The sequence below is a fragment of the Phycodurus eques genome, chromosome 18, assembly GCF_024500275.1.
Source record: "Phycodurus eques isolate BA_2022a chromosome 18, UOR_Pequ_1.1, whole genome shotgun sequence".
In the NCBI taxonomy this organism is placed as follows: domain Eukaryota; kingdom Metazoa; phylum Chordata; class Actinopteri; order Syngnathiformes; family Syngnathidae; genus Phycodurus; species Phycodurus eques.
In genome coordinates, this window is record NC_084542.1 from 2,478,918 (window position 1) to 2,506,371 (window position 27,454).

At 42.8% G+C, this 27,454-nt stretch overlaps 1 protein-coding gene across 1 annotated transcript; it reads right to left on the reverse strand.

The window, feature by feature from the left end:
• Positions 1 to 25,660, reverse strand: serinc1 (serine incorporator 1). Its single transcript, XM_061703724.1, has 10 exons — positions 25,498 to 25,660; positions 24,740 to 24,901; positions 23,073 to 23,266; positions 19,183 to 19,262; positions 11,588 to 11,725; positions 11,286 to 11,455; positions 5,445 to 5,535; positions 1,176 to 1,317; positions 871 to 1,095; positions 1 to 773 (listed from the first exon to the last, which is right to left on the reverse strand). The coding sequence occupies exons 1-10, from the start codon at positions 25,534 to 25,536 to the stop codon at positions 635 to 637; spliced, it is 1,380 nt and encodes a 459-aa protein (XP_061559708.1). The 5' UTR covers positions 25,537 to 25,660; the 3' UTR covers positions 1 to 634.
• Between the last annotated feature and the right edge of the window lie 1,794 nt (positions 25,661 to 27,454).

The window sequence follows — 27,454 nt, forward strand, 5'->3', positions numbered from 1 at the left end:
TTTTTCCATTTCAGCTTGTTTTATTAAATCAGTTACAATACACTTAACATCTCAAAAGTCATATTTGGATAAAAGCAGATTATAGCAATAATACAGTACATTTGCAGAGTGTGTAAACAATTGTGAACACCGACACAGCTCTTCAGTGTGTACTGTGTTGTCATGAAATACACTATATGGACAAATGTATTGGGACAGACCGCTTTATTTTGTTCCAGCATTACTCAGTAAAGATTTCACTTGCAGGTTAAATGGTCTGGTGTCCTGTCATATTTGTCCATATAATGTACAGTACACTGATAACATCCCTCAAATTAAATTATTGAGCAGCTATCACGTAGCATTTTAAACGAATAAGCATGCATCGATTTTAATAGAACACACTGGGGTAAAGTATATACAACAGGAACCACAACAACACACTGCTGAAGAGTCACAATAACAAGCAAATGGGACTAGGCTGCAGTTAGTGGTGGAACACAAAAAGGTTTAAAAAGTGGGGGAAAAAAATCCCATCTACCAAACAGCTTTTAACACCCAAGCCAATCCAAATGCAGCCACCTACTCTTTATGAGCTTTGCGGAAACAAAACAGGTGAAGCTGAGAATAGCTACGTATGGGGACAATGAGTGTTTCAGTCAAAGTCCCTGTTGACCAGGACCAGTGGCGCCACAAGTGTCCACACATAGAGAGTGATGCAGATCCAGCTGGAGGAGACCTTCACCCACACAGAGGGCCACTTGCTAGTCATGGCCTCATAGTTGGAATCAGGGCTGCAGTGAGAACACAACATAGAACCACAACAATGAAATAGGTCTGAATCTAGTTTGTTTCTAAATCTGCGAGTCCTAGCCATTCCCCGCTTCCTACCTGTACCAATTGGTAAGCGTCATCATGATGTACAGTGAAGCCAGGAACAGCATGAAGTGAAAGAAGGAATAGGAATACGTGACTCCTTCCTTCTCATTGTCCATAGCACGGTTCGCCCCACTGCCCTCCTCAAAGCTTTCAGCCTGAGGCCCTTCTTCAATCAGAGCGGACTCGTCAGTCGTCAGAGTCAGTTTGTTCACCTGGGTGTTGGAGGAGTTACGAATACTATGGGAGAGAAAGAAATGATAGCAGTCTACAAAGAGAGACTAGGGGAGCGCCAACTTACAGTTCAACTGCTTCCTTACCTGGAGTACAGGACACACATGAGGAAGAGGATCAATCCCACAATGCCCTGGGCATCCCACCACTGAACCACATGGTCCTGACCTGCAGGGGTGGTGGTGTTCAACCCGATGATACCCAGAAGGCTCGGGTTGCACTTCCTATCTGTGAGACCAGACAAAATTTGGTTTGAAGAGTACTGGAAACATGACTGCTTAGAATAATGACCTTTGTAGGATAACTTTAATCTGTGCCATCGTTATGTCAGGTGATTGGCTGGGCCATTCTAGCAGTTATTTTTATTCTTTGAAACCGATTGAGAGTTTCCTTGGCAGTATGTTTTGGATCATTATCCTGCTGAAATGTCCACCCTAGTTTCATTTTCATCATCCTCGTAGATGGCAGCAGATTTCTGTCAAGAATGTCTCGGTACATTTGCTTATTCATCTTTCCTTCAGCGGCACGGTGGGCGACTGGTTAGAGCGTCAGCCTCACAGTTCTGAGGACCTGGGTTCAATCCCCGGCCCCGCCTGTGTGGAGTTTGCATGTTCTCCCCATGCCTGCGTGGGTTTTCTCCGGGCACTCCGGTTTCCTCCCACATCCCAAAAACATGCATTAATTGGAGACTCTAAATTGCCTGTAGGTGTGAATGTGAGTGTGAATGGTTGTTTGTTTGTATGTGCCCTGCGATTGGCTGGCAAAACAGTTCAGGGTGTACCCCGCCTCCTGCCCGATGACAGCTGGGATAGGCTCCAGCACGCCCGCGACCCTAGTGAGGAGAAGCGGCTCAGAAAATGGATGGATGGATCTTTCCTTCAATAACGTGACGTTTACCAGAACCATTTGCTGAAAGCGGCCCCACAACATCATGTTCCCGCCTCTGAACTTCACTGTTGGTATGGTGTTTTTAGGGTGATGTTCAGTGCGATTTCTCCTCCAAACGTGGTGTGCATTATGGCATCCAAACAGTTCAATTTTGCTCTCATCCAACCAGACTATATTCTCCCACTATTTAACTGGCTTGTCCAACTGTTGCTCAGTAAACTTTAAACAAGCTTTGACAATCGTTTTTTTTTTCAAAAATGGGGTCTTGCGTGGTGAGTGTGCATACAAGCCATGGCAGCAGAGTACATTACTCACCGTTTTCCTTTAGAGACAACATCCATTCATTCATTTATCTTCCGTACTGCTTATCCTCACTAGGGTCGCGGGCTTGCTGGAGCCTCTCCCAGTTGACTCTGGCCGAGAGGCGGGGTACACCCTGAACTGGTCGGCAGCCAATCGCAGGGCACATATAAAGAATCATTCGCACTCACATTCACACCTATGGGAAATTTAGAGTCTTCAATTGCATGTTTTTGGGATGTGGGAGGAAACCGGAGTATCCGGAGAAAATCTGTACAGGCACGGGGAGAACATGCAAACTCCACACAGGCGAGGCCGGATTTGAACCCAGAGCCTCAGAACTGTGAGGTGGACGTGCTAGGCGGACGTGCTAACTAGTCGTGCACCGTGCCGCCCCTTGTGACAACAGTACCTACTAATTCCAGGTCTTTTTGAAGCTTTCCACAGGTGGTCCTTGGCTCTTGGACAACTTTTCTGATTATTCTTTGTACTCCTCTGTCAGAAATCTTCAGAGGAGCACCTGATCGAGGCAAATTTATGCTGGTATGATTGGCTTTCTACTTACGTATTATGACCCCAACTTTGTTCACTGGAACATTCAGAAGCTTAGATATGCGCCTGTAACCAATGCCATCGTTATGTTTTGCAACAATTAGTTCGCGATGGTCTTGAGACAGCTCTCTGCTCTTATGAGATGTGTCTTGACACACACTTGGCAATGAGACCCTTTTGTAGGCCATCAATTTGGACTGAACCAGCTAATATTCATTTGCATTGACAAGGGGCAGAATTGCTGTTGGATTATTGATTGATTTCCCATTCTTGCTTGATGTACAACTTCAGTTGCTCAACAGTCCGGGGTCTCCTTTGTCGTATTTTTCACTTCATGATTTCACGAAATATTTTCAATGGGAGACAAGTCTCGACTGCTGGCAGGCCAGTCAAGGACTCACACTCTTTTACTACAAAACCACGCTGTTGTAAGACGTGCAGAATGTGGATTTGCACTGTCTTGCTGAAATAAGCAGGGACGCCCCTGAAAAAGACGTTGCTTGGATGATAATAATAATTAAAGCGCATTCAATTTATGTAGCGCCTTTCACAAAATTGCATTGTCCCCTTTCAAATAAACTGATTTAAAAAAATAAAAAACTCAGACGTATTACAATTTCACACATTCATTCAATCCACAGTCACACCTGGTGGTGGAAAGCTACTCGTGTAACCACAATTGGCCTGGAGCAGTCTGACGTGAGCGTGGCTGCCATTCTGCGCCTACTCTGACCACCACCAAAGATCCAACCGCATCCAACCACATCCAGCATATGTTGTTCCAAAACCTGTATGTACCATTCAGCATTAATGGTGCCTTCACGTTTGTGCAAATTAATCATGCCATGGGCACTAACACACACCCATACCATCAAAGATGCTGGCTTTTGAACTTTGCGCTGATAATAATCCAGATGGTCCTATTCCTCTTTTGTCTGGAATTTGAAATGTGGACTCAGACCACAGCACACTTTTCTCCTTTGCGTCAGTCCATCTCAGAGCAGCTCGGGCCAGGAGAAGCCAGTGGCGTTTCTGGGTGTTGTTGATATATGGTTTTCGCTTTACATGGTAGAGTTTTAACTTGTATTTGTAGATGTAGCGACAAACTGTGTTAACATACAATGTTTTTCCTGAATGTCCTTTACACAATGATGACGGTTTTTAATTAAGGGCTGCCCGAAGGATCAAAGGTCACGAGCATTCAATGTTGGTTTTTGGCCTTTCCGCTAACGTGAAGAGATTTCTCCAGATTCTCTGAATCTTTTGATGATGATATGAACCGTAGATGATAAAATCCCTAAATTCCTTGCAATTGTTCATTGAAAAACGTTCTTGAACTTGCCCTAGCCTTTGTTTGTGAACAAATTAGCCTTTCGCTACTTTTATACCCCATCATCACACTAACCTATCTCCAATTAACCTGTTCACCTGTGGAATGTTCTAAACGGGTGTTTGTCAGCAATCCTCAACTTTTCCAGTCTTTTGTTGACCCTGTCCCAGCTTTTGTGGAATGTGTTGCAGGCATCTAATTAAAAATGAGAGAATCTTGGCAAAAAAATAAAATAAAAAAGTTAATCAGTTTGAAGATTAAATTTCTTGTCTTTGTAGTGTGAATTGAAAATAGGTTGAAAATGATTTGCAAATCATATTCTGTTTTCATTTACATACACAACGTCCCAACTTCATTGGAATTGTGGTTTGGAGTGAGGAGAAGCGGCTCAGAAAATGAATGGATGGATAGTTCCAATGTCAAACTGACACCACCATCCATCCATTTTCTACACCGCTTCCGCTTGTCCTCGTTAGGGCCATGGGTGAGCTACAACAGATTTGGATCAGAGGCAAGCGTACACTATGGAGTGGTCACCCACCAACTGCAGTGCACATACAGACAACTATTCACACTCACATTCACACCTATGGACAATTTTCAATGAACCTAACACAGGCAATGTGTGAAGAATTGGGAGTATCAGAAGAAAACCCACGCAAGCGCAGGGAAAACAAACTCCAAATAGAAAGGCCATAGCCAAGATTCAAACCCCGCACCTCAGAACTGTAGGGCGGCCATGACAAGCACCATGGCACCATGCTGCCCGACATAAAAACTAAACAGTCTTGACTTTGAGGACAGACATAATAAGATGATGATTTGTATCATACAAGAGCCTAATGTAACGGAATAGTTTTCTTGTCATTCAAGTGTAAAAAGATTCTAACCACTGCTGCACAACATGCTGATGTCTCCCCAGTTTTTTGTGACTTACAGATACTCTAAAATGTTTGGTCGAATTTCAAATTGTACAACCTTAGAGTCCTTTGAGTGCAGTCAGAAACTAAGTCAACAATTGTACTTGTTCAAAGAAACAAAAAACGGCACATGTATAACAGCAAGTCTTGAACATTATTCTAATCATTTTAGTGTGTAGCCAAGTTTGTAAAAGCACTGGCATTTCTGAAAAGTAACATCATAGCGCCGACACTAGCACTACTGCATAAAAGGTGCTTATCCACCACCTGGTCCACCAATATTATCGACTACTTGTGAATGTCATCCGGGGTTATTTAAATATAAAAATGAAAACAATTAAAGCCATTGTGTTTACAGCTCTTACCAGGCTCATTGGTCATTGCGGACCAGGTCAAGTACATAGTGTACAGGGTCACCAGGGAGGACTGCAGCAGGCCGGACCTGGGCTGGGACTCCTTCACTCAGACACACAAAACAGGCACCAGTAAGAAAAACAAATACAATCAGCTCATTCAATATCTATATCCTGTCAAAGTGATGATTTAAATTGCCATTAAAAGGAGGGGTTGAGTGGTTCACAAACTCCACGGTTCGGTTCATATATCGGTTTTGTGGTGACGGTTCGGTCGTTGGTTCAGTTCGGTATACATTGACTCTTAAGAAAATTGTCTTTTATATTTTGTATTATTAATACAAGTTTTAGAAATCAAAAATATATGTCTATCTATGCCAGCGGCGTTTAGTGACAGGCAGAACAATTAAATGCTTTTTCCACTGGATGGCAAAAAAGCTGACTATCCAGGTGTTGCTATTCATACAACTGAATAAGTTGGCTTCCTGCAAATAAATCAGCTTTGCGTTCAACTAAACAAGCCCAGATTCCACACTGAGTAAAGCACATTTGTGACTGAACGAGACAAGATTTTTGTTTTGTTAGTTAACCGTGAGATTTTTCGAATGTAAAATAGGTGCCCTGGCTCAACAAAGGTCGTGAATGAGCTCGGTTTATGCATAACGTTCAATCTATAAAATAATTTTTTATGTTACTAGCAGCTCGGCTTGGTCATCAAGAATCGAGAACAGATTGGAAGCGGGAGCAACATTCCGGTTCTCCTGGAAATAAAAACATTTTGGTTCCCAGTTTCAATGCCTACAGTCCGCCAAGTCCGAAGAAGTGGCGAAATCCAACAAAGAACAACTCCCACAAAGACGTGCTTGTGCACAAGGGCAGTGGCGAACAAAAGTGTGACTTAACTATGTTAAAATAAATTAGGCTTTACAAAATCAGGATTTTTGGGGCCGATCACCGATCAGCTAGTTTAAAAAAAACGAAAAACGATCACCGATCCGATCACAAGATGGAGCATTGTGTCTATTTAAATTTACTGTTTATACTTGTGTACTGTATACTGAGTATCTTAAAGTCTTCATTCTCTAGTTCGGTGATTCCCAACCAGTGTGCCGAGGGACATTAGTCTGCCATGAGAAATCTTCAGGGGTGTCATGGGAAATTACCAAATTTCACTTAAAATGGTTAAAAAATTATTTATTTACAAGAAATAATGTATCTTTGTTCCTCTATTTATGGCAGTGAGGCATAGTGACAGACAGAACTAATAAATGCTCTTCTATTAGATGGCAGGAAGTACATACAGTAATTACTGTGTATGTACTTTTTGTGACATTTTAGTTTGTTGGTGTGCGGAAAGCATTTCCAATTGTAAAATATGTGCCTTCGCTCCATAAAGGTTGGAAATCACTGCTCTAGTCAGGCCATGTATTCTAATCAGTAAGGTCAAACCAACATTACAACATGACAGAAATAATGGGAGCTAACTTACTGTTGTTGAATTACTTTATTGTAATTAAATTACTTAGACTAAACGTTAAGAGCATGATTCGACATAACTACCATGTTTAGGCACAACCGTTAGTGCTAGCACTAGGTTGCTAGCGACATAACGTTTTGTTGCCTGCCGTATCGTATTAAAAGTATGTGACCATACCTCAAGCAAGCCTGAAATGAACGTAATCTCCCGATCACCGGTGACCACCACCATCCACGTTTTCCCCCATTTTATTCTTATAACACGTGCGTCGCGATGTCGTCGCCATGGTAACGAGCGTATCTGGTCGCGTTTATGAGTTGACAAGATGAAGCCCAGTGATCGTAAAAGACGGGATGCGGATGTATTGGACTGCAAGATTTTATTGCAGTAGTCTGACAGTGCAATCGTGAAGGAGCAAATTTGTCTTGTAGTCTGATCCACGCATTACATGTTGTCCATCTAAGACGTGTTGTCTGTCCCACACCACCGACATGTTTTTTTAAAAATAACTTTATTGGTTGTCAGATATTTACAGTACTATGTCAAAAGACGCATGATAAGGCTAAAATAAACTAGCTTTTAAATTCAAATATACTGTACACGATGGCGAGGCGGAGTAAATTTATTTTGCGCAGCCGATCAATGACGTCATTTATCGGATCGGAGAATTATGACATTAAAGCCGATCAGCATAAAATGCTAATTATCGTCTGATACCGATCAGGCCGATCAGATCTGTGTATAGTCTAAAATAAATAACCATTCACGTCAGTCCAACACTTGGATTAAGATTAGATTGTGCAAAGGAGACTTTCATGATGTGTAGAAGACTGACGTGCTCCATCCCAGAACTGTGAGGCTGACGCTCTAACCAGTCGGCCACCGTGCCGCCTCTAAATGCTTCAACACAACAAATTTGATCGAGCACCTGAAGAATGTACACGAGGAGCATGCCGCGTTCAAGCAACGCAGCGTGGGGGGAAAAAAAAGAACAAAAAAAAAGTGTCAAACGGACTCAAACTCAGGACAACACCCGTCCATATAGCTGGGACAGTGAGAAAGTTAGAGTAAGCACGTCAACAACAGTATTTATTCAAGTAATTTAATGGCAATAAAGTAATTTAATTACAGTAAGTTAGCACCCATTATTTCTGTCATATAATGTTGATCTGACCTAAACCTATGTCAGTGGCCAACCCTTGAATGCCCCTTAGAGGTCATTGGTGTTTGAACTTTTGTCTAAAATGCTAGAGAATAATTTTGAGCTGGGATGGGCTCCATCCAGGACGCCAGCGACCCTTGTGAGTAATGGGACTCAGGTCAAATAGTGGAGCAGAGTCCAAAGCAAACATGGTGAAGCTAAATGCTGCTTCACCATGTTTGCTTTGGACACTTGCGAGTAATGGGACTCAGGTCAAATAGTGGAGCACAGAGTCCAAAGCAAACACCATTTAGTTATTATGCTGCACACAAATTGAATACGTTGCCAACAGAAGTGACGTCAGCCCCAAGTTTGAATGTTTTTAAATCCAGGTTAAAAACGTATTTTTTCTCATGCTTTTTATTTATTTATTTAGTATTTAGTATATATTTATTGCACTGTATGCTGTTTTAATTGTATTTGTATTTTGTTTTTTTACCCTATTTGTTTTAAATGTTTATGTGGCCATAAGGTGGTCGGTGCCTGTCGTGGCGGCAATCCCCGAACCGTTGGTGAGGGATGCCGTCAAACTGAAGAAGGAGTCCTGTTGGGTTTTTTTGGCCTGTGGGACTCCTGAGGCAGCTGATGGGTACTGGCCAAGCGGAATGCAGCTGGTGGTCGCTGAAGCAAAGACTCGGGCATGGGAGGAGTTCGGTGAGGCCATGGAAAAAGACTTCCGGATGGCTTCAAGGAAATTTTGGTCCACCATCCGGCATCTCAGAAGGGGGAAGCAGTGCACCATCAACACTGTATAGTGGGCATGGGGCGCTGCTGCTGACTTGGGAAGTTGTGAGTCGGTGGGGACAATACTTCGAAGACCTCCTCAACTCCACCGACACGCCTTCCCATGAGGAAGCAGAGTCTGGGGTCTCTGAGGCAGGCTCTCTTATCTCTGGGGTTGATGTCACTGAGGTTGTTAAATAGCTCCTCGGTGGCAAGGATGAGATTAGGGCTGGATGAGATTCGCCCGGAGTTCCTAAAGGCTCTGGATGTTGTGGGGCTGTCCTGGTTGACACGCCTCTGCAACATTGCGTGGACATCGGGGACAGTGCCCCTGGATTGGCAGACTGGGGCGGTGGTCCCCCTTCTTAAGAAAGGGGACCAGCCGGAGGGTGCATTCAATCTACAGGAGGAATCACACTCATCAGCCTCCCTGGTAAGGTCTATTCAGGAGTGCTGGAGAGGAGGGTCCGTCGGGAAGTCGAATCTTGGATTCAGGAGGAGCAATGTGGTTTTCGTCCTGGCCGTGTAGTCCTGTGGGGTGTGCTTCACGAGTATGGGCTGTTCGGTCCTTGTACGACCGGTGTCCGAGTCGGACTCGGTTCCGGTGAGGGTTGGACTCAGTCAAGGCTGCCTTTTGTCACCGATTCTGTTCATAACTTTATGGACAGAATTTCTAGGCCCAGCCGATGCGCAGAGGGGGTCAGGTTGGTTCCTGCCCTCACCAATGGTCACGAGCTTTGGGTCGTGACCGAAAGAACAAGATCCAGTATACAAGCGGCCGAAATGAGTTTCCTCCGCAGGGTGTCCGGGGTCTATCTTAGAGATGGGCTGAGAAGCTCGGTCATCGGAAGTGGCTCAGTCAAGCTGCTGCTCGTCCACATTGAGTCGGGCATCTGATTAGGATGCCTCACGGACGCCTCCCTGGTGAGGTGTTCCGGGCACGTCCCACCGGGAGGAGACCCCGGGGACAACCCAGGACACGCTGGAGAGACTACATCTCACGGCTGGCCTGTGAACGCCTCGGGATTTTCCCGGAAGAGCTGGATGAAGTGGCTGGGGAGAGGGAAGTCTGAGCGTCCCTGCTAAAGCTACTGTACCCGCGACCCGACCTCAGACAAGCGGTAGAAAATGGATGGAAGGATGGATGTGTATGAAATGTGCTCTATAAATAAATTTGCTTTGTTTTGCTTCCCGACAAAATGCTGAATTCCGGTGCGAAACCTTCAAAATTAAAAGGTAACATTCTTAAAACAAGAAGTCAAGTTAAAACTTGCCCATACAAACCATTTGATGTGATAAAACAGTCGCAAATAACTATTTTAACAATGCTATATTTAACTTTTAGCTGAAACAATCATTAATTAATATTAAGTCAATTGGGTTAGCTCCACACATACTGCCTTTTATTTCATAGGTTTGATATCGACACTGGTTATAAAGAACCCAGATTCAAATGTTCATTTTAGTTTATGCTGCAGGCTGCTAACAAAATGGATGTTCATAATTTGGACACCCTTTATTTGAACCATGCAAACTTTTTGGACCAAGCCCCCTAAAAGATTCAGACTCGAGAATTGTTTGGGAGCGGAATCGAAATGAGGAACCGGAACCGCTCAAATTCAAACGATGCCCAACCCTACTAGGAGCATTGATATACGTTTTCAGTCAGGTCAATAAATATTGAGAAATTAACACAATTGCCATCTTTTTGGAAAAAACACCACCACAATGGTTTTGAAGTAAACCGAACAAGATGTGCTTGCTGCAGTCTTTCAACTTTAATTTGAGGGTATTTACATCCAAATCAGTTAGAAGGTGCAGGAATTACAACACCTTGTGTTAATGCCTCCCACTTTTTAAAGGCTAGGTCGGTACAAAACTCACTTGCTCAAAACACCCCAGTCAGTCATAAACATTATAGCCTTGTCACTTCCGTGGTCCTTCTTGAAGAAACTCCTTACTTGAGCCGCCTTCGTCAGCGGAGGGTTGTCAGCGGGAACGGTGAGTTATGAGTAGGACGGGGCGTCATACTATAGAGCAGCCAAGCCGAGGAACCAGAGATCTTGCATTGGAGATATAAAGACATGGAAGTACCATAAACCGTTACTACTTCTCCCAGGTCTGTATCTGTTCTCTCCAACTTAAGATTTCTGGTGCCGCACCCCGTTGCAATATGATTGGCTGCTCCGTTACTGGAGGGCATGACACAGATGACGTGTCTGCGCCGCTATCTTGACTAACTTGATACTGTGCTGTGGCTTGACACTGTCATCTCGTTGGTAAATGAGTAAAGAAAAAAAAATAATAATAAAATAAATCATGTATGTTATGAAGCAAACAGAACGCATGCGGACCGAACCGAAAACATCGAACCGAACCGTTTTGACGGTTTTCAAAAACCGTTCCATCCCTAATTAACAGTAAACGTGTGTAAAGGAACTGTGATTATTACCTGGATCTGGGGCAGGACAGAAATCACAGAGACACCAAGGCAGAGCAGCATGTTGATGCTGATGAAGACCTTGTTCTCAGTGCATCCGTCTGAGTGGGTGTAATAGACGTAAAACAGGACCACAGCCACCAGAGACAACATGTAGTTGAGTGCAGTGACTGACAGCAGGGCTGCAAACATACCAAACACTCGTTATATACATCCCTACACAAGGAACGACGATCTTGCTGACTGCTTTTATTTGTGATGTCACAGCCACTAAATGTTGTTTAAAACTATTTCTATTTTGGTGAGGTACATACCTGCATACCAGCAGCGTGAATTGCCTTCTTCCATCTTCTCCACCCACGACTCGTTCCAGGAATGGGCAAAGTCAATGAGTAAAACCAGCTGGATGAGTATAAAGCAGAATGCACCCCCCATACCGATGTAGAACCACACTGCAAAAGACAGGATCCAACAAGGTGTTATTTCCCCCCCCCCATGAAGCAGGGTTTCCCAAACATACTGTCAAGAAATAAAATGGGTCGACAATTGTCACAGTTAAATGCTGCAAGCTATGACCTCATATGGTTCGTCTTTCATTGAACTTCAATTTCTTGACAATGTCCCTTTTTATTTATGATTCTTTTAACAAATTGTTTCAACCTTTATCATTGGTGAATGTGCAGTACATGTTGATGTTATGTATTTTAAGATTGGGTCCAAGAGAAGAACCAAATTTATTCAAAATAATAATTTATGTTAAAGTCATTTTGGAAACCTTGGAGACCAAGGAGCAGCCGCGGGCCATCAGAGGTCCCCCCCAAGGAGTCATCCAGCCCGGGGGGCTCGGCCTGAGGAGCACCACCATGCAAGTACGTGATACCCTCTTCCCCCCGTTACTATGACTGCCAGGTCCCCGACTGGAGAGGTCAGTGAGCCGAGAGGGTGGGGGCAGGGCTGTCAGGCACTACTGCCGAACAGCCAAACCCCCGCCCCCCCATGACCCACCGCCCCCCAGATATAAGTGTATGTGGTGCATTAAAACACGGGGAGTGTGTGTGATGCATTTAAAATCCAGGGGGGCAGGAAGGGCGGAGGGGCAGGGCGCACGGACTGGGAAACCGCACAGACGTGCTGAAACCCGATCCGACACCCACACCCTCCCGATCCCATCCCCAGGAACCCTTTGATATGCGTATGTGCCCAGAGGTGTTTAGTGAGAAAAAACAGTGAATGGTGTGAGTGTGTGCTAAGTGAGTGATTAAGAGGCATGGCTCCTGCTGGTCGGGCCCATTAGGCCGGACAACCACCGACGAAGAGGGCCATCCCTCCCAGACGCGCAGCATCTACTACCCGCCCCTGAGCGTGGGAGGTGAGATTTAGCCACTAATTGATGTTAATAGCTTGTTTGTTTTTCCAGTTTAATAGAATTGTTTTCTTCGCGGTAGCTAACGTGACAAGTAATGATTGTGAATATTTATTAGGGAGGTCAATTAGGCCTAAGTCGCCAAGTATGCACAATCTTGAGGAAAGTGGAATCCTGCAGTTTAAAATATACTAGAGTTTTTGTATAACCAAAGACCAAAAGCATTGAATTGGTGTACATTCCCATATAGCATAAAAATAGGTGTCTGGGTTATTTTTGGTGCATTGCACGCATATATGAGATGGAGAGAAGCCCGTTTTATGAATAGTGTACTGAGTAAAGTGTGTTCTATGGAGCACTTAATATTGTATAAGCTGTAGATTTTTTTTTTTTTTTTTTGTCATTCTAAACGTATTGTTACAGTTTTTTCCATCAACTTTCTCTGCCAGTATTAATTTGCATCAACTTCCACTGAAAGAAATTAGCATTTTTTCCCCCACAGATTTAATGTGAAAATATATGTTCCTTGTAGGAAAAGATGTCCCTCATAAAAACAAAATGTAAACACAAACCTTGATAGATTCATATTTAAATTTTTCACAATTTAACATAAAATTAGCAGCAGCATTTCTCGGCTGGTCCATGTCTTTTGTCGGAGAGTTATGTTGCACCTAGCCCAGCACTCTCTTTTCGCATGCAAAATTGAAGAGGTAAGAAAGGCGACCACAGCAAAAGATTTACAGCTTGGAAGCAGATACCTTGTGTCAAAAGATTTCAAAATGTCGATAATCACTGCTTTTACAACTTATAAATGGGCACTTTGGCATGTCTTGTATCAGGCTTCTTTCTTGTCATAAAGAAAACAATGTCAAACTGATTATGCTGAGGTTGTCTGTGTCTTTAAGAGGGGTCAGAAAAGTTGCTAAATATGATGACAAAGTTGCTAATTTCGCAACACTGACTGCTTTCGTAAACTTGCTCCACTGCTTACAGCAACGTTCCTTGTGGAAGTGGGGCATTTTAGCGGTTATGCACTTTGAACTACGGAAGCCGCAAAAAACTAAATTTAAGAGGAAAAAAAAAATCTATCCTCTTTCTGATTTTCCAGATTTCATTACTAGATTTGGTTCATGGCCTTGGGGGACTGACATACAGTGGGTACGTAAACGCCCGCCTTAAATTTTTCACTCTTTGTTATATTGCAGCAATTTGCTAAAATCATTTAAGTATTTTTTTTTCCTCATTAATGTACACACAGGAATTGTTGTTGAAATGTTTGCAGATTTCACGTCCCTAGAGTCAGCTTCTGTAGCCGGGGATCGGAGGTCCCCGCCTTCGGCCACCGCCCAGCTCGCATTGCACCCGACCCCTATGGCCCCTCCCACAGGTGGTGAGCCCATGGGAAAGGGGACCCACGTTACCCTTTCGGGCTGTGCCCAGCCGGGCCCCATGGGCGCAGGCCCGGCCACCAGGCGCTCGCCTTCGAGCCCCACCTCCAGGCCTGGCTCCAGAGGGGGGCCCCGGTGACCAGCGTCCAGGCAAGGGAAACCTGTGTCCATAATTTGTCTTCTTCATAAGGGGTCTTTCCTGTCCCAAGTGGAGGAGTTCAAGTATCTTGGGGTCTTGTTCACGAGTGAGAGAAGAATGGAACGGGAGATCGACAGCCAGATCGGTGCAGCGTCTGCAGTGATGCAGACTTTGTATTGATCCGTTGTGGTAAAGAAGGAGCTAAGCCGAAAGGCGAAGCTCTCGATTTACCGGTCGATCTACGTTCTTACCGTCACCTATGGTCACGAGCTGTGGGTCGTGACCGAAAGAACGAGATCCCGGATACAAGCGGCCGAAATGAGTTTCCTCCGCAGGGTGTCCGGGCTCTCCCTGAGAGAGAGGGTGAGAAGCTCGGTCATCCGGGAGGATCTCAGAGTAGAGCCGTTGCTCCTTCACATCGAGAGGAGCCAGATGAGGTGGCTGGGGCATCTGATTCGGATGCCTCCCAGCTAACTTCAGGCAGGACGCGGAGTACACCCCGAACTGGTCGGCAGCCAATCGCAGGGCACATATAAGCAAACAACATCTTCGTCTTACCTCTTCAATTTTCACTCACATTCACACCTATGGGCAATTTAGAGTCTTCAATTAACCTACTATGCATGTTTTTTGGATGTGGGAGGAAACCGGAGTGCCCGGAGAAAACCCACACATGGACGGGGAGAACATGCAAACTCCACACAGGCGGGGCCGGGATTTGAATCCCGCTCCTCAGAACTGTGAGGCAATGCTCTAACCAGTCGACCACCGTGCCTAAACGATATAGCCCTGATAAAATACAGTTTTCATCAATTTATGTAAAAGTGCAACACTCCTATGCCAAATTGTAGTAATTTTTTAATTTCCCAATATACAATATCACATTAAAAAAAAAGGTAGCATGGGGGACCCTTTAAAAAGGCAGCAAAATTATTGAAAAATGAGGTACCGTAATTTCCCGTGTAAAATGCTCACCAAAGTATAATACGCACCCCCAAAGTTGACCTCAAAATTCTGGAAAACCCTTCTACCTATGTATAATGCATGTTTATAATGCATGATTTTGCTTATAACCATATGATCAAAACAAAGTATTTCTGTATTTTATATATATGCAGTCATACGTACCCCTGTCATATTGGAATGAAAGTGTAGGCTACACCTTTTTCATAACCACTATGTGGCGGTGGCATATTAGAATGAAAGTGTACACCTTTATCATAACCTCTAGGTGGCATATTGGAATGAAAGTGCACAACCTTTTCATAACCATTAGATGGTGGCATACATTTATAAAATGTTATTCATTTTCCACTAAACCTAAGTATAATGCGCACTATTGACTTTTGACAATTTCTGGGGGGGGGTGGGGGGGGCATTATACACGAGAAATTACCGTGCATATTTATGCACAACCATTAGTTCTAGCACTAGTTTGCTAGGCTACATACTGTTTTGTTGCCTGCTTGCGAGCCGTATCATATTAAAAGTATGTGAACATACCTCAAGCAAGCCTTAAATGAACGTAATCTCCCGAGCACCGGTGTCCACCGCCACATGTTTTCCCCCATTTTCTTTTTATAATCCACGCGTTGCAATGTCGTCGCCATGGTAACAAGTGTATCCAGTCGCATTTGAGTTGACAAGATGAGGCCCAGTGATCGTAAAAGACTGGATGTGGTAGTATCAGAATACAAGATTTTATTGCATTAGTCTGACATAGTGCAATCGTAAAAGACCAAATTTATCTTGTAGTCTGATCCACGCATTACGTCGTCTGTCTCAGACGTGTTGTCCGTCCCACACCGCTGATATGTTTTTTTTTTTTAAAACAACTTTATTGGTTGTCAGATATTTACAGTTGTATGTCAAAAGACACGCCCCAAAGCTAAAAATAAACTCGCTTTTGAATTCAAATATACTGTACACGATTGCGACACGGAGCAAATGTCTGTGTGGCAAACGGAGGATCGGCGAATTATGATATTAAAGTCGATCAGCATAAAATGCTAATTATCGGCCGATCAGATGGGTGTAAAGTCTACAAACATCAGGTAAATTCCACCCGTAAAATATGTTACTTTCTATCACTAACGTCGTGTGAAAATCCCCCGAACCAATGCCTCTTGAAAAAAACAGATGGGAGGAGGGAAACAAGCATACCATTATGAGATCAGTGAGCAGCCTGAAGCTACCCATGTAACTCATCCGGCAGCAACACAATGAAAAGCACATGACAAGAATTGTGTGGGTGAAAATCACCTAACGTTCGTGTTTCTAGGCTTAATGAGGAAAAAAAGATTAACTTTTAAAGATTTTAGCAAATGGCTGAAATATAACAAGTGGAAATTTTAAGGCGGTCTGAATACTTAACGTACGCACTGTACACTGTGCCTATAAAAACTGAACAAGCTCCATGATCATTTGTCAAACATTTAATCGATTTCCTCATGTTCAAATCAGTGTTCACTTTTTAGGGACGACACCCGCATGATCACAACAGTCCTAACAGTAATCTTAAAGTACTGTAATCAATTTTGAGAACCCCTACAACACTTGCCGAACCTGTTTTGTGACTACTACCGTCAAGCATAAATATTCAATCAAGATTTCAGTGTATATACTGCGTGCGGCTGAAATCAGTATTTAACACGGCACCATTTTTCTCACTATACTTCCAAAGGTGCTATTGACCTGAACATTTCAAAGATGTTGGGAACAACCCAAGTAATCCATACATACAAAAAGTGGAACAAATAAGCTCAGAAATTAAGTCGTGTGTAAAAATTTTAAATGACACGGGGAAAAAGTATTGAACACATGAAGAAAGGGAGGTGCAAAAAGGAATGGAAAGCCAAGACAACACCTAAAATCTATCAATAATCAAACAGCAATCCAGCCCCTTGTCAGTGCAAATAAATATCAGCTGGTTCAGTCCTAATTGATGGCCTACAAAAAGGTCTCATTGCCAAGGTGTGAGTAAAGACACATCTCAGGATGGGCAAGAGCAGAGGGCTGTCTCAAGACAATCGCAAACTAATTGTTGCAAAACATAAGATGAAGCTGTCATTCCAAACAAGGGCTTTAGTAGAAAGTATTAAATAAATACCAGTTGCCATGTTCAATACTTTTTCCCTGTGTCATTACACATCATTACACACATCTTAATTTCTGAGTTCTGCTTCTTGTTCTGCTTTCGTTTTGTATGTATGGATTACTTGGGTTGTTCCCAACATCAGTTTTTCATGTCAATAGCACCTTTGGAAATATACTTAATGAAAAAAATGGTGACTTGTTAAATACTTATTTCAGACACTGTATGGGTTACCATCTGGTTTTCAAGGGATCACAATGATCAGATCAAAACTTCACAAGAATGAAATGCAACATGCAGCTGTCGATCATATACAATTCATAATTGTCCATTTGGTTATGGCCATTATCTGGCTGGTTGTAATGTTTCCTTATCACAGTCACCACCACCAACTGCATCATAAGAAGGTAAAAACTTTCCATGCTCAATAAATATCGGAATCCCTCGCTATATTGCAGTTCACCTTTTGCGGATTCAGCGTACTGCGGAATTTCCATTCATCCATTTTCCGTACTACTTATCCTAATCCTGATAATTTGCCATATCACAGGATTTCTTTATATATTATTTGGTTGTGGTAAAATAAGCATTTTCTAGCCTAAAACAAAAAAAAAAGTATTAAAACATATTACTTGGAATAAAATACCTGTACAGTTCAGTACAAAAGCTCAGTTGTGTTGATCGCTGAGATTTCCGAGTGTCTTTAAATGTATCGCTTCTCCGTGTGTGCGGGGCTGGTTGGGGGAGTTTGTTGATGCTGTACATCTCACAGTAATTGTATTTTGTTACTCTATCAATAAATCTGAGATAAAGACACGTGTCCTCATGTATAATTGGAAGATGTAACAATACTTTACGTCAAGCCCTACGATGCCGTCCACACAAGCTACCTGGCGGCTGGCAGTTACCTCCAGAGGTAGATGGTAGCAGTAGCAGCTATCTACAGTAGCATTAAAGACGGAACTTCAACCTGTTGAATGAAGGGAGAAGGTTTGTGCCTGTCTGCAGCCATTATGGCATACATGCATCTTCAGTCTGGTACATAAAGAAGGACAAAAATAATATCAGCGTGACAGCTGAAATGGTCTTCCCAGTTCTGCAGTATAATCAGCATCAACTTCTGTGGTGGGTACCTTTATTTTATAATGTTAATTTTATGTATGTTTAAGAGTATTATATATTAATAAGAGTATAGGAAAGTACCTTTATTTTATATTTTGGTGTTAATATTATGTATGTTTTAGAGTATGAAACATTTTTATGAGGATAGGAAATGTTTATGAGTATGGTAGAGGTTTAAAAACATGGCTGCTATATCGCAGAACCCCGTGATGAGGGATCATTGCATATTTGTGTTTGAAGAGCAGAAGAAGATGGACAAAAATAAAGCGTTCAAGATAATAATCTGCTCAGTAATAATAATAGCTCAACACGACCTGGCCCCACAATACCGGTCAGATCCAATTCATCACTACACTACACCTGCTGGCGACTTATTTAAGTCTCCTCACTGTCCCTCACACCATCAGACGAACCTTCGGGGAAAGAGCCTTCAGCTTTGCAGCACCTACCCTGTGGAACTCTCTTCCCAAGGAGATTCGGCAGGCACCAACAATGGAGTTTCAAATTTGCACTGTAACGGCACTTGTTCACCCAGGCCTTTGGCACCTAGTTTTGTTTCGTTGTTGTTGATTGTTTATAGATTGTGACTTTGTCATCTACTTGCTGTGATTGTCTTTGTTTAAGTAAAGCTTCCTTGGGTTTCATGAAAGGGGCTATATAAGATAAATGTTTTATCATCATCATTGTACAAATCCGTTGCAGTTTGTCACAAACTAATATGCTTACACAATTAAGATGTGCTATACTGTCAAGAGGTTAAAGACACCAAAAGCTACGGCTACAGTCTAAACAGGCTAGGTTACCAGTTGTAAAGGGACCCTCTGCGATGAAAAAAGATCCAACAGTGATGGCAACAGCTGCTGCAAACTTGAAGAACCAAAACCTGCAAAAGAAAAGGAATTTGAAAATTGCCCGGACTCCTCTATATGTCCCAAATCCTGAAACTATTGAAGTGCTATTCTGATAAATTTGAAGTAGAGAAGACTCTAGACAGATGATAATCACAGTCGATCACAGGACACATTCAAACCTATTGGCAATTTATAGTCTTCACTTAACCTAACACATGAGGTGTGACACAAAAGATACATTTCAAACCAAAACTACGGGTTTTCCTGTTCAATGTGAGCCAGATGATCAACCGACACAGCAACAAGAGAGATCCCGTAGTATTTGCTTCATTCTAGGGCTGCAATGAATCAATAAAATCGATAATTAAAAATGTCTTTATTGATTTGCTATGTTGTGCTATTATTTCATCAGTCACCCACTTCATTTGGTGCGCTTAGTTTTACAGTCAACTTCAACTGGAGTATCAAACTGCTGAAGGCAAGCAAAGTTGGACTCCTTTTGATGGAGGAGGTCTTTTCAACACATACAAATAATAGTGTTGTGAAATAAGGCTAAAGTGAAGACACTGCATGAGTCAGGAGTGCGGCAGGACAGATTGTGTTTAGACATGGATGAATAACTTGTCCTTTTTAGGGTAAATGAACATTTTTGAGTATCTGTATATGTGCTACAGTTTTTCCTTTTGCTTATTTATCATTTATTGTTCTGAAAGCTAAGGTCCCTTTTAAACATCCATCCATCCATTTTCTGAGCCGCTTCTCCTCACTAGGGTCGCGGGCGTGCTGGAGCTTATCCCAGCTGTCATCGGGCAGGAGGCGGGGTACACCCTGAACTGGTTGCCAGCCAATCGCAGGGCACATACAAACAAACAACCATTCGCACTCACAGTCATGCCTACGGGCAATTTAGAGTCTCTTTTTGGGATGTGGGAGGAAACCGGAGTGCCCGGAGAAAACCCACGCAGGCACGGGGAGAACATGCAAACTCCACACAGGCGGGGCCGGGGATTGAACCCGGGTCCTCACAACTGTGAGGCTGACGCTCTAACCAGTCGTCCATCGTGCCGCCCCCTTTTAAACACAAAATACCTATTTAAAAAAAAAAACTGCAATTGGCAGACATTGCACCTTATAACAGTTGTATGGTTCTGTGTGTTGGTCAATGGCCTCTTGTAAACCTATTTCACAGCAACCTTTTTGTATTTTGTAATTATCAACACTATTCATAATTTATTACTTTGAGAGCTCCGGAATGTTCATGCAGCAACCTATTTGTGCACTCATTCGACTAGATAACAGACTGCGAGGGACAGCAAGAGGGGGGTCTGAGCACGTAAAATTACTTCCACCGTGAGCACCACGCCGTCAGCATCTCACTCGGCTTCTGCCCCTTCATCATCGCCTTCTGCCCCTTCATCACCCCCCCCCCCCCCCCACTGCACCTGATGAGCCCATGCAATGCAAATTGGTAACACACGTCGAGATCCCCAGGAACGTCAGCGGCTGTCCATTTATTGCGGTCAATCAGTTCACTTCATTGCCACATGCCCCTTGCGGCCAAAAGACCAAGGGTCTCATGTACAAAAGGTGCGTACGCACAAAAACGTGGCATCCGTTCTTTTTCACGGCAAAGTTCAGATGTACAAAAAGGGGTGAAATGACCGTGGAAATGTGCGGTGCCTCACGCCAACTGCATGGCTGGCGTACGCACGTTTCTGCAGCTTTTGGTGCTTCGGCGACACTTAAGAGGTGATGCTGGGAAACTGTTCTCATAAATCTGCACACCAGAGACACATGAATAATTAGCACTGATGAACAATTCATGCCCAGCAACATTTGATTTCAACAATGCAATTGAGGCAAGGACTGAGAATTAATTTGTTACCCAGTGTATTTAATGAACCACTGATATTTGTGAGGACACCTATTAATTGATCAAGGCGATCATTTATGCCGCCTATTGCCCTCACAATCGCTTCGTGACTCCAGCACATGCACTGAAAAAAAGAGTCCTTTGAACATGTACATCGGTTGCACATGATTAAAATGTTTTTAAATTGACATGATTTACCCTCTTCTCCAAAGAAATTTTTTTTTTTGTCAGTGTACGTGCCCTCGCCTGTGTTTTAAAATAATAAATTGAGTAATCAAAAAGGAGTCAAAGTTTTTGATATCCTCTTTGATATGCTGATGTGCTTCTATTTGAATTCAAAAGATTTATTACAAATACCACACATACAACATTTACGCATGAACCTTTATCTCACAGGGCTGAGTGTAGGTTACTGTATGAACACATTTGTTATGAGTTACATGGTATTAATACACGGTATTAACCTTGTGGGGTGATCAGAGTCAGCCACATGTCCTCCCATCACCCCTGAGAAAAGCAGCGTCACCCACGATCGCAGCGATTCTCTCCTCGAACGGGGTGAGGCCCTCCGCGCCGGTTCTTCCGCCTTTTTTGACAACGCTTTGGCGGTAGGGCAGCTGTCCTCCGCTTCACATCCACCTTAATGTCTGACCACTTCTTTTTTAGTTCAGCGTGTGCGTGCTATTCTGTCTCCACAGCATTGACAGCCGCTCACGCGCTGTGTCATTCACTTCTCTTTCGCGTGTTGTTAACGCCGTAGGACAGCGTGTCAAAGAGTATTTTCTTGCGGGCCTCCACTTCATTGAGCAACTTCACATTCAGAAAAAATATTTGTCTTCATTAGCTTGCTCATTTTCCTTTTTTTCTGATCATCTCAGGTGCAGGGTTCATATAAATATGATTTGCATATTCAAATGTGGCCGTAGACAGGGAGGAGTCGGCTACTCCAACGTGTGCTCATTTCCACGTTGATTGGCATGTACAAAGGAAATGTGCTTGGATTCATGAGTACGCAGAGTTTCATACATCTGAATATTATTGTGCGTACGACGTTTTCTGGATTTGAGCGTATGCCATGTTTTAGGAGGAAATCTAGTCTTTGTACATGAGGCCCCAAGTTCGCCACGATCCGAGAGCACCGTGGTGAGCCAATACGCCATTTCCTCTAGCCCTCCCTCCTGTATGACCGCTCCTGCTTGCATCCTCTCTCAGTAAAGACCTGGCCATTTCTCTTGGAAAAACTAGGAAATGCAAGCGGTCTACTTGCACTTCCTCATTGGCTGACAACGCCGGCCGCACACAGACAGCGGGCAAGAAAAACACATAAAAATGCAATATCCTACTGTGCAAGCGCTTGAACGGAACAAGGGTAAAAGTGATGAGAAGTGCCCCTTTCATTGCTATTTCAAACAGTCAACACATCAGCAAATTCCTGGTTTGAGTTATTATCGCCAAAGTTATTATTGTTGTTTTTATAAATGACTGCAGTTCCAATACATTGTGCATCTTGAGTAAAAGATGTGTGTTTAACACATTTTCAATAGCTGACCCTGCATTATTTGTGCGTAAGCACGGGCAATTTATTCGCAGAGTACAAACAAAAAACAAGTATGACCATATTGATGAATCACAGATTTGTGTGTTAAACGTGCGTATGAAACGGTTGGTAAATAAGGCCCACTGCCCTGAGCATTCGACAGTTCCTAGCCGAAAATAACATTGCCCCTTGCTGGAGCAACTTCCCTACGCCATCAGGATGGCCGTGACGAGGGAGCTGTGGAGGATCCCTGAATAATTCATCCATAAGTGCATAAAGGTGTGGCAGAGAAATCTGGAAACTGTGTTAGACTCCCAGGGGATAAGGGGGCAACTAGTAGTTTGGATTTGAAATATATCTTTTGTGACACCTGTCCTGGAACTCAGAATTCTGACACACCTCGTACATGCTTATTTCTGTGTCTGGACTCACCCATTATGCAGAGCGGCTCGGGGGTCTTTGCTGCTCTTGACTTTGATCATAAGAAGCGAAAAGAGAAGGAAAAACATGGCCATGCCGAAGCAAACGCGGTACACAGCCTTGTAGCCGACCAGCACGTCACAGTTCACATGACCCTGCATGCCAGGAATAGATGAACCCGTTCCTCCCTCACAGAATCCTGGAATCTAAAGGAATACATGAACAAAGATATTAAGAGTTGTAATATTTTTTCACTTCACTGTACATCATCATACACAGTCAAAACATATATGCAAGTACATAAACATACATACAGCGGTTTGCGACGGATTTCCTTTCCTACAGCGGCAAAGTCAGAACACGCCTTCAACACCAACAAAGTTCTTACTTATGACGTCATATTCTTCTGCCGCTGCACAAACTAGTTCACCATATCAGACGTTTGTGTGGTAAGATACTTCAAGAACGCAGATTTTATACTTCAAGAACGCAGATTCAAGAACGCAGACTTTTAGGAGACTACAAATTATGCTCTGCAAAATGGATAAACTCCTTGGGACCGCCCAAGAGGCTTGCGGTGGCAGCCGCCGACTGGCAAGCCCTGAGTTTCACAACCCCCGCCGCCCGCTTCACCCCACAAGTAGTGTACTGAGTCGTGTTTCTTTGATAGTCTGGAATAGTTGATAATTAGGGGTTCATATTCTGTTCGTGTTTTGTATTTTACAGTGAAATGTGCTCATAATAGCTTTTTGTTGTTACGAGCCCAAACTGTGATCTGTGACCCCTTTAAAGTGACATTTTGCAGACAATAACCCACTTTTCCCATGTTGAACTAATTTTCAGTTGTTCATTTGTTGTACTAATAAAACTGTGTTGCAGGTAACTCCATGCATCTGTGTCAGTTTTGTCATATTTTGTTTGTTTCTATGCTATTTTTCACCCACTTGTTATGTCATTAATGCTGACTTGCTTTTCAGTACGGCAGTCATTCATGTTTAACACGAGCAGTCACGTAACGGCTGCATGAGCTGCATTCAGCTCCACTTCTGTATTTATTTCTGTAAAATAAAACAGATTACAAGAAGAATTAACTATTGCATTGGACTGCTTTAGTTCACACATAATGACTCATTTGTTGTTTATTTTGTTTTGTAATATGGGATTTATTGTTAATGTTGTTACTCTAGTTGTTATTCTAAAAAATGTTAGATTTGAGTAAAAAAATATGCCGTCAAGAAAAGTATGTTTTACAAAAGTATTAGATTTAAAAAAATAAAATAAATCCTCACAATTGTAAAATGTAATTATCAAGTATCAGTGAGTACTCAAATCTAGGTACTTGTACTTGGTCTGAAAAAAGTGGTATAGGTGCATCCCTATTTGAATTTTATTTTCCCAGGTGCCTGCGTATTTGTAACAGAGTTGTGCCCAAAAAAGCTAAATATGTGACATAAAATATCTCACAAAACGTGTACCATTGATGGTTGTGCTGGAAGGATAATATTGTATGATGGTTTATTACCAGTTTTTCTTGAAAACAAAAAATATATACATAAAATTGTGAGTTTTTCAAACATGTTGGTGCCTAAAGTGGTCAGTCTCACAAATAAATATGTTGAAGCCTAAATTGTCCTGTCATTCAGGAATGACCACAATATACACATGCATGCACACGCTACCTTCTTCAAATGTTCCTCCATGCCCGGCATCAGCATGATGCAGGCGACGCCCACTCCCAGCAGAAGGAAGAAGGCATATATGAGGCGAGTCACCGTCGAGTTGTTGCCACTGGGACAACAACGACACAGCAGACAGGGGGCGCTGCCGCACAGACACGGGATCTGCGCAGACCGAGGAGAAAATAGGTCACTTCCAACTCGGTTACGCTATAAATCAAATGTCAGCGAATCGAGAAGGTCCCAATGTAACTGCATATCAGCCCTGAGATCAAATGTTGCAGACTACCGCGATAATTACTGGACTCTTGTTGAGCAAGGGCTAACCTCATAGCATCCTGCTCTGTTGACATCATCGTCAATGCGTGACTAGCAAAATGGAAGCCAGACATTGTTTTGGACTAACACGGCATTACATTACACAAGGGTCCACGCTGTCGTTATTACAGTTAAGAGTTTATACAATAAAATAAATCGACGTGTCTTGTTTTGGCCTTAGTTCATGAACGTAGAACGACACGGGCTAATTAATATACAAATAACACACCAGTCTTTAAAATTATGATGAACCTTTACACCCTGTACGTAACAAAAATCACCACATTTGAAATACTGTCGATGTGCGTCACTGTACAAATCACACGGCCTTTGGTTTTGTTATTGCGCAGTCATGCTCCCAAGTGAAAAGACACAAAAGCTATTGACACGCAGAACTCTGTTCCACATCAACCGTCGATTAAAATAAATAACGTGTTACGTACCCAACTCGCCATGGAGCACAACCCCAGAACGGCTCCCATGATGCTTGACGTTTACTTTTTTTCCACTTGGGTTCGGAGATGGCTGCGAATCTCTAAAACAGAAGATGGTTGCTTTGACTATATTTTCGTCTGACGACTCTTCTTTTTGCTCGGTGTTGTTCAAGAGTTGTGCACCTTACTGCCCTCTACAGGTGTACATTATCACTCCATTTTTTTTCCAGTCGTCCATTTTCTATAGCCCAGTTAACAAATTTTCATTCAAGGGCCGCATCCACCCAATTTGATCTCAGACCAGTGTGTTCTTGGCCTAAGCTCTAAATAACGACTGTTAAATTTTTCCTCCATTGTTTTGGTGCAAAAAAATGCAAGAACATTCTAAAAATACTGTAATTTATTGATTATTATCTTGTTGCAAATCTTGTAAATCATAAGAGCAATTTGAAATTTCTTAACAAAAAATGTGTGCAATTTCAACAGTACAGTATTATGAATGATTCATAATATTGTTGAAATTGTATTTCATCTACATGTGCAACCGACAGCTATGTCACAGTGGCTCTACAAACTGTATGTACCTTTTTATAAAACATAAAATATACTCAAATCATTTCACATTTCCATCTCAAATGTTTGCATACATCCATCCATCCATCCATTTTCGGAGCCGCTTCTCCTCACTCGGGTCGCGGGCGTGCTGTAGCCTATCCAAGCTGTCATCGGGCAGGAGGTGGGGTACACCCTCAACTGGTTGCCAGCCAATCGCAGGGCACATACAAACAACCATTCGCACTCACAGTCATGCCTATGGGCAATTTAGAGTCTCCAATTAATGCATGTTTTTGGGATGTGGGAGGAAACCAGAGTGCCCGGAGAAAACCCACACAGGCACAGGGAGAACATGCAAACTTCCACACAGGCGGGGACGGGGATTGAACCCGGGTCCTCACAACTGTGAGGCTGACGCTCTAACCAGTCGGTCACCGTGCCGCCCTCGCATACATGCTTGTGGGGAAAAAAATACAAATCTTGGGAAATTTATTTTAAGATAGATAGATAGATAGATAGATAGATAGATAGATAGATCGATAGATAGATAGCTAAATTTTGACAAATAGTTATAGATAAACACATATAGATAGAGAGATAGAAAGATAGAATGTATCTATCTATAATTGAATAGATCAAGATATATAGAATGTATCTATCTATAGTTAGTGTGCCGTTCATCTCTATAATTTAAGTTTTTGAATTGAACTACCTAATAAAAGATTTACACTATTCATGTGTGAGCATGATTGACATGAACTTGTGAATGCCAGTGATGTGTGCGAGAATGTGATTGACATGCTTGAGTGAACGCATTTGAGTAGTGTTAATGAGAGCAAGACGCGTGCGTATGAGAGCATTTGAGTTGTGTAAGTGAGAACATTTGACAATTGTAAATGAGAGCATTTGACTAGTATCAATGAGAGCATTTGAGTACTGTAAATGAGAACATTTGAGTAGTGTAAATGAGAGCATTTTAGTACTGTAAATGAGAGCATTTGAGTAATGTAAATAAGAGCTTTTGAGTAGTCAATGAGAGCATTTGAGTTGTGTTAATGAGAGCAAGACTCGTGCATATGAGAGTGTTTGAGTAGTCCTTATGAGAGCCTTTCAGTAGTTTGTGTGTATGTGAAAGCATTTGAATAGTAAGTGTGAGAGCTAAGGCGGCATGGTGAGAAACTGGTTGGAGCGTCTGCCTCACAGTTCTGAGGACCGGGGTTCAATCCCCGGTCCCGCCTGTGTGGAGTTTGCATGTTCTCCCCGTGCCTGCGTGGGTTTTCTCCGGGCACTCCAGTTTCCTCCCACATCCCAAAAACATGCATAGTAGGTTAATTGACAACTCTAAATTGCCCGTAGGTGTGAATGTGAGTGCGGATGGTTGTTTGTTTGTATGTGCCCTGGCAACCAGTTC